Genomic DNA, 11,926 nt, shown 5'->3' with positions numbered 1-11,926 from the left:
CTAACGGTCTAAATCAAAAAATCAGTCACACAAAGATCTCTGTGTTTTCACATGTTCACAGCAACCTGATTCCATAAAACAAGACTTTATAAAAATCAAAGAAGTGTAGACTTCAGTAACCTCAACAAGAATAAATCTACTGCTGGCACAGCTAAAGAACCAATCTTAAAAGGATGGAACAATAAATTAAAGTCACCATACAATACATACCACATCCCTTTGTTTGTGATAGTACTAGCATATTTCTTTTTTGATTTTCTATACAGAAATTTCATTCCATTTATGAATAAATATAATTTTTTTATTTGAATTCCCTTACAATAAAAATTTTTAAAAAAATGCAATTTCCATATTTAACTTTGAAATTATAAGTTAAAAGTATTTTGTAACTTAAAGGTTGTATAGTTAATTGCAATATTTGCAATATGTGCATTTCAGCACTTTACCATCTGCCTTATGCACTTTAACACCTTTAACAGTAATGGTCACCTTATTCCTAGTCAGTCGTAAGCACAGTCATATAGCTATCTTCTGTGCTGCTGTATATGTAGGTCTTAGCATACTGATGTACTGTTTACGATGTTTGTTCTCTGCATGTTGGCTGGTTTCATGCTTATTTATTATTTTTCATTAAGGACATGTTTAATGTATACTTTTATATGCACCTGTATCTATTGATGGAAATTTGCCTATGGCTATAATCTGCCATGTGCACTGTCCTTAAGGCTCTGTGATTTCCGCGTTAATGGAATCGTGGAATTGGACAATAAAAACGGAATCTACTCTTTAACGCCGAAATCGTAGAAATTGAATCATTTTGACTGAAATGCGTTGTTTATTAGAAAGAGGAATGTATATCTGAGGAGTATGTTCCAGGGGAACACTAAAGCGGGGCACAACTTGTGCCTCACTTCACAAACACTCACCCCGCCCCCTCCTAAACAATAACAGCATGTCAAATCAGCTGCACGAAACACCGGTAAACATCACGTAGCTCAACAGGGGTTAGTACTGTGCGACATAACGTTGCACCTACAAGAAAACTCATCTGTGCTTCAAGTTATTTTACCTCACCACACCAGAGAGCTATGGAGAGAGAGGTGTGTCTGTGCGCGAGGCTTAAGCCACAACTTGAAGACCTGCTCACCCCTCAAGGGCTTCAAACTCAAGTCGGACGGACTCGAGATTTTACAAGATCTTGCTGTCTAAATGATGTTAAATTCAACTAACAGTTTAATAATTCCTCCCATAGATACAGTAGCTCCCTTTGGTTGTTTAACAAGCCAATACATGTCTGCATTAACGTAGCGGTCTGATATGAGGCAGACAGACAGACTCCAATGTATGGAGGGAGATGAGGAGAGAAAAGTTACAGCCAGGAGTAGAACAATGCAGCATCAAACTGCATGGACTGTCACAGATTGAGAGAGTAAAGAAAATTTAGGCAACAGGTTTACTTTGAACCATTTCACTAAATAAATAATAAATGAATGCATGAATTAACAAGATAAATAAACAATAATAATAAGGCATGAATGATACTAGATTTTTGTCGATACCCGATATGCTAATATTTACAAAATTATTCTAGCTCATATCAATATTGATACAGACTAGGGCTTTCAAATTAGAGTAAGGTCTTAGAGTGAGATCGAAGATTAAAACATGAACTTAAACACAAAAAAGGGACTATATTTTATGGACAGAGAGTTAATTAAGAGAAGATCAAAAAGGTTCAGAGGACTTCCTACTCATCCACTGAGCTGAGTTTTTAAAGTTTTTAAATGAGACATTATGGAGCAGTAGTGGACTTATTTTACATCACTGTGGCTCCAGGGAGACGCTGACATGCCTTAACCTAAGTGTGTTAAAAAGAATAAATAAGCATGTGATTACTCTAACCTGATACGCTAGAAGGATTTGTTTCACACATCCATCTGGAAAACCACCAATACACAGCGTTTGAGAAAGGGCAGAGGCTTTGAAAAAAAACTCTGGCGTGATTGGATGTACGTTCTGTCTGCCATATCTTTACTGGCCAATCAGAGCAACAAAACGTGACGTCGTCCTGACTGAGGTGCGCATGCACAGCTACTGAGGAATAACGCAAACCATGGCGACTATGGACATGTTGGTACACAACTTTTGTTGTTTTTGAAAAGAAAACAACTCAATGCTGCTCTTTGTACTTCTTTTAATGAAGAAATGTCATCAAGTTCTGATAAAACTGGCGCTTTAGCAACATCCACGCTAATGTCTTCCGCCATAACAGCACCGGCCCCTTGTTGCTGCTTGCTCATCACTGATTGGTCTGCCCCTCATCACTGATTGGCCCTGTCACTTTCTAACCGGGCCCAAACAGTTCAGACAGGAGCTTTGCAAGATGGATTCATCGGTGAGAAACACGGAAATAGGCGTATCCATCTGCTTTGCAAGGTTATGATTAATCACGATTAAAAAAATATTAGTGCACTAATTGTGGACTTTAGGTCTAGCCCTTGAATCACACTATCAAATCTAAAGAATGAATGATGAATAAGGGGAAAGACTTAAGCTGACGTAGGTCTGTTAGTCTTGCCTGAAACTCCCCTAGCGTGTTTGTTGGTGTAATATATGTAATATATAATCTTTTTGATATCAATAATACTGAATCAAAATGTACTCTTGTTTTAATAACAGCTGTTTCCAACTTATAACCAAAAAACAGAAATTCACTTTTGCCTGTCTTGAAATCACAGTGAGCCAGTTTATGTCTGTAAAAGTGCGAGTGTGGGCGAGTGGGGCAAAAGACAAGTGAGTGAGAGCGAGAGAGAGAGTCTGATTGTACAGTATGTGTGTGTGATGAAGAAGGAGTTGTGGAAAGGGAAGAAAACTAATAATAATAAAAGCAGAAGTAGAATGCCTCAACAATAATCAATGAAAATGAGACATGATGTATGAAAATTAACTTATGTATGCTGTAATAACTGTAGAGAAACATCTTTAACACCCCATGACATGACTCTCATGTCAATCCACCCGTCACGTCTGACAATAAAGACTGTTCACTCTGTATTTGTGAAACACAAGACTTTGATAGTTCTGCCAGTTAAATTTAGTGTCACTGATGATTACCCATAACGTGACAAAGTCAAGTACGATGGATTATACGATCAACAGTGCCTAATCAAGACGTTACGTCTTTTACAGCCAAGTTGTACAAATATGCCTCTCAGGATGTAACAATATGCACACCAGATAATTTAGTGGAATTCCCTGCATTTTACAACAACGCTACAAGTCAAGCACTGGGGACGAGGAGGGGAAGTGCTACAGAAGATGAGGAAACATGCCTGTTACACATGCTGGTTCTCATTGCTCTGCAGAGCCGGCTTGTTTGGGCTCTGGTTATATTCTGTCACATTAATGTAGGGATGGAGGATATGTTGACATAGAGAGGACATTGCACATTGAGACTGTAGGGCTTTTCTCAGGCTGGTGGCATAGGAACATGAAGACAAGTGTGTATCTGTGTTCGCATGGGAGTGTGTGTGTCGTGTATAGAAGGAGACTGTTGCCTGTGGAGAGGAGCATGTGGATGCCCACCCACTCACTGGCCTCGCGGCCCTCGTCATTTCGCATCAATCTACAGCCCCTCAATATAAATAGGACAGGCGTCCTAAAGCTATGCAGTGCTAAGAGAGGCTATGGCAGAACGCATGGGCTCTGGGCCCCCTCATCTTGAAACATGACTACAGCAGATCCCCCAAATTACCATTTTGTTCACAGGGTGCAACACTGGCATTCAGCGTACATGATGCCAATGCACCTTATTTTATTTATTTATTTGTTTATTTGTGTATGAGGCTATTAAGCAGAAACAAAAATGTCCATTTAGAAATTGTACACAGTTTTAAATTTGAAACACCAAAAATTTTTTTTTTCTTGAGTTGTTACAGGAGCCACAGCACAATATATGACACATGGGTTCCCAAGTTTTGCCATGCTAAGGATCCCCATACAGCATTAGACTTTTGCGAGGACCCCTACCCCCAACCAGCTTGCAAAATTCCAGGAATTCCTTGTGCATCACCATGGAAAATATTGGAATGTCTTATTTTCATTAACAATTTAATATCTTGTTTATTCATGTCATTCTATGTCTTTATTGTGAGGGGTATTTACAACTTCTCCTAACAATATCAACGTCAATAGTAACAGCACACAAGGCTGCCCATATAGAGGGATAAACGGGAGAGCTTTCTGGGCCCCCAAATTGGGGGTCCATGGTGGTCGTCAAAATCATGGACCATTATAAAGTGAAACTGTGAAAGCAATATTTTATATTGAACCTGAAAAATGCCTACTCGTTCCAAAGCAACAAAAATGACATTTTATTTACGTATACCGTAGTACCGTAGTAACCTTTTTTAAAAGGTAAACACCATTATTTAAAATTAAATTAACTTTCTATTGGTAATGTTAACAGTGTGCATGGACACACTGAACTAAGCCAACGGTAGAAACAGGCAAACAGTGGCAAAAATTAGTTAAAAGGGGTAAAAGTGGCAAAAGTAGGTTAAAAGTGGCAAAAAGAATTGGCAAATGGGTTAAAGGCACCCCCACCCCCCCCCACCCCCCCCCCACCCAAAAAAAACCCCAACAATAAACAGGGTTTGAAGTGGCTAAAATGGGCATAGAGTGGCATAAAATGGCTGAATAATAGCAAAAGTATTGGCAAAATGGGTTAAGTGGAAAAAAGTATTGAGAATAATAGGTTAAAGGTGGCAAAAATAATTTGCAAATTAGGTTGAAAGGGGGCAAAAATGGGTTAAAGTGTCAAAAATGGGTTAAAGTGTCAGAAATGGGCATAGAGTGGCCAAAGTGTGTGAATAATAGCAAAAATAATAGTCAAAAATTGGTTAAACTTGCAAAAATAATTGACAACAATAGGTTAAAGGTGGCATTAGTTGGATATAAATTTCAAAACTGGGCTAAAATGGTCAGAAATGGGCTAAGAGGAGCAGAAAGAAGTCGCAAAATGAGTGAAAAGCTGCAAAAATGGGTTAGTGGTGACAAAAATAGGCAAAAAGTGGTAAAAATTGGCAGGAAGTGGCAATTATGAGTGGATAAGTGGTGAAATGGTTATAAAAGTAATTCCATCATCTGAAAATGAGGTAAATGTTAGCTAAGATGAATGCTAACACCAATGCTACTGACCCTACACACATGGGCTACATCGACATCATCAATAAATCACAACTGGGGAGGGCCCATTCCCTGGGCTTTTCGGGGGCCCAACCAATTCTGTGGGCTGGCCTGACAGTATTTCTTTCAAATTAGCTCTCATTATACGTTTATTAAATTCAGTATGTCACATCACAGCTATTCCTTCCTACTGCATTAAAGCCATACTTTATGCAGGCTTACAGTTTTCAGTGGTGCAAAAACCTTCTTATATAACTGTGTAGGGGTGTGATGAGATCTCGTGACACGTGACACGTCTGGTCTCGTGTCTCGTGGGCCCAAATCTTGTCTCGTCTCGTGACATAAGTGTTTCGTCACACCCCTATAACTGTCATTTATAGTGGCTGTTTGATTCTGACTGGCTAAATTGGTGTGTGACATTTTGAGTTAAGGTTTGCATTTAAACTAAAGAATTACAGATTGTGATAACATCCAAAAAGGCTGATATTTAAATTTTACTCTCCCAAAATTGTTATTGGTTGTTTTTTATTTTTGTTTTCCACCTTTTCCTTCAGTTTCAACAGCTGTCAACTGTCATTTTATATCAATACAGTACTTAATTGGAACAAGTAATATGCTGTGACATGGTCTGTCTATTTTGGTCCAATCTGAGACATTTATAAAACAACTGTTGCCAAAGCACAAACAGGACTTACAGAGCATGGCACACAAACTAATCAGTGTGCTTTCAAAACAATTTAAGGGTGTTTGATGAAAGTTAGTTTGAATTTTGCCTGTAGAGCAGACAAAGCGAGCTAAATACGAGCAAATGCATCCTGGCTGTAAGGAATTGAAGGTGGTGCACCAAAATAGGAGTACAGTTCTACAGGGTAGCTTTCCTGTGGCGTCACAGAAGCTTCACACTTCATTACTGCAAGGCCAGCAACGTGTGAAGCCATTATGTGGGAGCAGTAGGAAGGGAGGGTGTGTGTGTGTGGGGGTGTCTGAACGCGCACACGTGCTCTGAGGGTAAACAGGGTGTGGAGTGTGTGAGACAGGCAACCAATAACCACCCCTTTGCTCATAGTGCTTTCTGGAAGCAGGATCAAGCCATTCACACGGAAACAGTGTTTAATATATTCAAACAGCTGGGAGGTGTTGTCTGCTGTCCCAGTGTCAAATGAAAAAGGACGAACAAACAGCTGGTAGGGCCTTTTCTTGCTCCACAGCCCTGCTTGCAACTAAATTTTAACAAATGGAGTCTGATGCACATGCATGGAGCAATTTGCAATGAATCACACACTAAATAAGCGCCAAAGTACCATCATGCAACTAAATCCAAGACTCGCTGGTATCCTCTGACTCTTCTTTAAGAGACAGGCACACAAATGTGTGTCCTCTACTTCCACCCAGAGGCCAAACGCTGAATCTAACGCTTGCTTAAGCTGTTTTGATCACAGCACATCTGCATTTCATCCATGCCTCCATTTGTACAGGCCAGGACCCCAGTTAGGCAAAAGTTGGTGCTACTAATGAATGTTACCTTAATAACTTACGAGAGCTCCCTTATTCTCTGTGCCATGATGAATAACAACATCTTCAATGCTTTGATTCCTTTTTCCTCATACTTAAATGGCGAAAATATTTTAGTAATATGTTTTGAATATGATTGTGTCCTGCCAAGAGATGATTGACTGCCAGTTACCAACTGAATTTAAAAAGTGGGCTATAGCTGCTCATTATGAAATCAGCATTTTAATTAGAACAGTGTGGCTTGCCTTGTGCCCAAAGCCTACGTGTGAGTGCACAAGTGCTTCTGTAAACTGCGGTACAATTGAACATTAATTTTCAATCAAGAACTCTGGGATATGTGGCAGTCTCCCAGGGGACTTACATGACTGCCAATGCTGAGCATTTAGCTTAACTATGATTGAAATTTTGGCTGCTGAAATAATGTCAACATGCCAGGATAGCAGCATGACAAAGTTATCACAGCCATTTTCATTCAAATGGACAGTTGATAAGACCTGTGTTCACAGAGAACAAGCTGCAGTATAGCCAAAAGGTGCAATTTAAGAAACAATGGGAAGTAGTAAAGTACTAAAAGTACTAAAAGAAACAACGACTAAAATTAGACACAAATGAGAGTTAAGCTTACAAATTCACGCCAATTTACGTTACCGTTTCCCGGCATTTTTCTTGAATAAGCAATTATAGTTTTCAAAAAGAATGGTAGGTATTTCGTTTTATGCTAGCATAAATACTATTTATGCTAGCAAAGTCTGAGCCACTTCTGAAGAAAACAAAGTCCAACATTAAATACTTTTCAAGATTTCAGTAGTTTAAATGATATTTTGATATATATATATATATATATATGTGTAAAATATTATGATGTGTAAAAAGGCCAAATATTACAATCATGATTCAGTTACCTGGACACCAAAATGTTGAAAAATTGAACACTCGCCACTTCATTTGCCTTTTTTTTTCTCAGGCAATGACAAAGACAGCCGTACACCATCAGAGGACCCCAAAGGGCCAAGATGGCTGCGCCCGTAGCAGACGCCGGGGAGTTTGTAGGCTGGCTAAATGATCGACTGGATTCGTTAGAAGTGGACCGTGAGGTGTACGGGGCGTACATTTTAGGGGTCCTGCAAGAAGAGGAAAGTGACGAGGAAAAAGAAGATGCGCTTCAAGAAATTTTAGCTGCATTTTTGGTGAATATCCAAATTCGCATGCCACCCATTGCTACCCAGCCTGTGTTTTTTGCATGTGTTGCTGTCCGTCTTGTTTGCTGGGCTGTACCTAGTGACAGTGATAATATCAGCTAATATATTTGAGCCTTTGTAACGATGTTAGACACAGCAATGTTTTTACAACCAAAATAAACGCGGCGACTGAAGCTGTTATCTCCTAATACACCGAATCTCTTTTGCAAAATGACAAATTTTACTCGATTGTGAAAGTATCTTAACATTGTTTAGCTTATCATCTTGTTATTTAATGCTAATGTATTTCCTTGATGTCTTTAAAAGTTCGGCTGGATAGAATATAACAATCATAATGCATATTAGTTATCTATTTGAATTGAATTTGAAACATTCAAAAGTCATACGCTGTATTCACACTGGAACAAACCTGAAAAAAAAAAAAATTTTTCTAGAGTACATGATTGTTGTATTCTAGTAAAAGTACAGTTACTCTGGTTAAACTGTACTTCAATAGGAGTAAAAGTACAGATCTATATATCTACTCAAGTAAAAGTGAAAAATATTTAATTTAAAGTTTACTTTAATTCCTCAGTAATGAGAAGTTATTGAGTAGTTGTACAGAATTATTTTCTTATTGGCAAGATCAACAAGAAAACAGATCTCCAACCAGGTCATTCAAGTCACACCTTAACAGTAAATTTAAATAAACAACAAAACTGATGTCATTTGAACTCGTATAAAGTTCAATTTGACACTTTAAACGTGTTTACTGTTCCACACTACATAAAGCTAAACTTTTGAAAGTGTTTAATATTTTACAATATGACAGAACTGTGGTAACTTTTGAAAATCTGTGGCAAGTTGGGTCTCTGTTGGTAAGAATAAAGCAGAGTTAACCTCATAGCAAGGCAAATTATACTGATGAAGAACTTGCTCTGTGCATCCTTTAGGAGCACCTAAAGTGACAGGTAGGAGCTCTAACTCAGTAGGCTACTCCACTAATGGTGCAAATGTGTCTCACATAAAAAAATAAAAATAAAAAAACCCCAACAGCAATCCACCAGAAGCAAGACCAAAAGAACCCCAGCAGGGATCACTGTATTGCTATTACACAACCACAAAATCACTGCTCACAAAAGTCATATTATGCAACAACTGTTTATGTTATAGACAAATCAGACAAGGGGTCACTACAAGTCAGTACAAGTCAGTCAGTACAAGATTCACTTGTATCTTGAGTAAAATCAGTGGCTGCTGTTGTACCTAACTAAACCTCATGTCTTTATAACACCTGTCAATGAATGCACAGTTGTAACTTTCATATGCATGAATGAATCACATTTAACAGGCTAAACAATTTTACAGTCAAATTGAAATTTCTGAATTTCCAAGGTAACCAAAAGAGTGTAGGCTGAATCTAAAAGCTTATCTAAATCTACCCCTCTCATCTCAAAGAAACATAATCATCACATAAAGTTCATAGCAAGAACTCTGAAGTATTATTATTATCAATCATTGACAATAAATGAGTTGTACATAGTCTTTTGAACCCGATCAGTGTACTGTATGTTTTTATTTATTTTAGGGTATTACAGATGTTGTACATAAAGTGAGCCATTTCCTACCTCACTGTTGTTTTTGTATGTTTGCAGGATGAGGATACAGTGGCAGACATCTGCAAACAGATAATCAAACAGTGGATAGAGTGCAGCAGTCGGGCAGCTGCCAAAAAGGATGCAGATGATGGTATTTATTTACTATTGATTTGAAAATGTAAGGGTTTTTTCCCCATGGGCCTTGGCTACATCTGCTTCTGAGGAACAACCACATATTTTACTGCAAATGCATAACAAGCCATTTCACAACATGAAAAACAAGGGCAATGCATTAACAATGTGTTTTGGGCATGTGGATTATGCATTAACAATGCGCCTTCAGAGATGACCTGATACTGAACTCATTTGTCGGCCTTATATGCAAACAGCAGTGTATATACTGTATCATTTCCATAACTCTTTTACCATGGCTTGGTATCCCTACTTGTTGTGTGCAGCAAGGCTGCTGGTATCAAAGTGCTGCAATTCCCACAACTCTGAGAGAGGCTGGGCAGACATAAAGCCCTGCCTTTTGTTTATTAGCAGACTTCTAATGATTACATCAGATGACACGGCAGTACCTGTTGCATCTACACAACTAAACCAATCTGGATGCAGGCATACCATACCCTCTCAATATGCAATATTAACTTTAGTAGGGTAAATCATTTTCAGAATGCACTGAGGAGACAAAGTATTAAGGTTAGTTTCCAAATGCCCTGAAGTCTAAAAAGTCCTAAATTCTGTGTTATTCATTGACTCAAAAGGGTCAAACTTTTTAGTCCATACTTGCATTAAAGTTCCATAGTCAATAACATTTATGTAAGAGAGCCAGCAGGCTCATCAAGTCATTTAAATCTTGTCCAAACAATGAAGACAGCTTGCTCCAGAGTCTGTCATCAGCACCAGGTAAACATACAGAAGGATTAGATCCTTGGGTTTTAAAATGTTTGCTTTGAATTTGGAGCAGAGTGCAAGACACTTTTGTCTCAGAGAGAGATTAACTTTTTCTTTAAAAAAGTTCCTTAGACAGCAGGAAGTTTCTTGTGGGTTCAGCTAGTGTTGATGCCAAAAAGTCTTCTCTACTGTGTTTTGTCAGTGTCATAACTGGAAAGAGATTTTGAGTGTTTACTGTGCACATATCCATAAGGGTGTGTATACTGCCTTGAATCCTCAGGATCAGATGGGATTCTTTGTGCCTCCTTCTCTTAATGTATATGTATAGGAAAAGAAAGTAGATCGGGCAAGTTGAGGTACTAAATAATTTTGTTGTTGCTGTGTTAATGTGTCTCTTTTTCCTTTCTGAAGCTGAAGTCCAGGCCATCGCCAGTATGATAGAAAAACAGGCCCAGATCGTGGTGAAACAAAAGGAGGTGTCTGAGGAGTCCAAGAAACGGAAAGAAGCCCTCCTTGCTCAATATGCTAATGTGACCGATGAAGAGGAATATCCTTGGTGTGCTTATTGCACTGAAAGTAGTGCTGTAGTCCATATGTTTCAGCTCAGTTACCTCCCTAAGCAGGCAGAAAGTCTGTCCATGAATATTTTATTTGGTCTTACCTCAGTGATTGTTCTCCTTTTTAACATTCAGTGATGATCCTTAAGGTGCCAGTTTTCTTTGACTAAAACACTGAAGCTGAAGCCGAGGAGCCATCAAGCGGAAATAACTTTCCTGCAAGTGATAAATGTATCCTTTCTCAAAGTCAGAAGCATTTAAAATAATTTACTGTTGCTTATTAAATGTAAAGGGGATTATGTAAAGGGATAAAGAATTAGAATGACTATACAACACTGTCTCTTAATGACGTGTCATATCATGCAGCACTTTTATTTCCTTCAAATGTTCCTTTACTCAAAGTGTCAGCCCTCTTTAAGAACACCAATGTGGAAGAGGTGTTCAACAGACAGAAGCAAAAGCGGGAACAGGCACGAGAAGATGCTCAGAAGAAGAAAGAGATGGACAAGATGCAGCGAGAGAAGGACAAGCTAGCCAAACAAGACAGGAAAGAGAAGGAGAAGAAGCGTACACAGAAAGGTGAACGCAAGAGATAAAACCAAGTGAAAGGACACTTTGTATTTGATAAGCTTTCAGACAAAAACAGCGGTTGCCTCTTTTTATCTAAACCTCATTTGCACCTTCATTGTCTTCATCTGACCTTTCTTACTTTTATGAAGCTCATCATATGAAATAGATCAAAATATTGGATGCTGTGTGGGTTGAAAATAAAATTTTCTCTCTTGACTGATACAAACAGAAATATAAAGATTTCTGATATGTCTGTGATAGAGCAAGTTTTATGTAGGTCCAATGAATTAAATTTTGTCCTTTCAAAACCAATTTAACCACCTTAATAAAACAAAAATAAATTGAGCATGGTAAAAGGAGGATGTTTGATAAAGCTCATTCATGAGTTTCAGCTGTTCTCCTCTAGCCGATCTCATGCCTTTTGATT

The 11,926-nt window shown here is 38.4% G+C and overlaps 1 protein-coding gene across 1 annotated transcript; it reads left to right on the top strand.

Moving 5' to 3' along the window:
• Positions 1-7,696: 7,696 nt before the first annotated feature.
• Positions 7,697-11,844, top strand: ccdc43 (coiled-coil domain containing 43). Its single transcript, XM_041778499.1, has 5 exons — positions 7,697-7,886; positions 9,533-9,626; positions 10,784-10,919; positions 11,105-11,160; positions 11,338-11,844. The coding sequence occupies exons 1-5, from the start codon at positions 7,713-7,715 to the stop codon at positions 11,523-11,525; spliced, it is 648 nt and encodes a 215-aa protein (XP_041634433.1). The 5' UTR covers positions 7,697-7,712; the 3' UTR covers positions 11,526-11,844.
• The last annotated feature ends 82 nt before the right edge of the window (positions 11,845-11,926 follow it).

The sequence above is a fragment of the Cheilinus undulatus genome, linkage group 21 (assembly GCF_018320785.1).
Source record: "Cheilinus undulatus linkage group 21, ASM1832078v1, whole genome shotgun sequence".
Classification (NCBI taxonomy): Eukaryota; Metazoa; Chordata; class Actinopteri; order Labriformes; family Labridae; genus Cheilinus; species Cheilinus undulatus.
This window is presented reverse-complemented; position numbering and strand designations above follow the sequence as displayed.

What these genes read in the sequence shown, in the direction of transcription:
- ccdc43 (XM_041778499.1), top strand. Translation starts at nt 7,713, where the DNA reads ATGGCTGCGCCCGTAGCAGACGCCGGGGAGTTTGTAGGCTGGCTAAAT. An exon ending in CAAAAAGGATGCAGATGATG is followed by an intron (nt 9,627 to 10,783) that starts GTATTTATTTAC and finishes TCCTTTCTGAAG; the next exon opens with CTGAAGTCCAGGCCATCGCC. An exon ending in CTTTCCTGCAAGTGATAAAT is followed by an intron (nt 11,161 to 11,337) that starts GTATCCTTTCTC and finishes TCAAAGTGTCAG; the next exon opens with CCCTCTTTAAGAACACCAAT.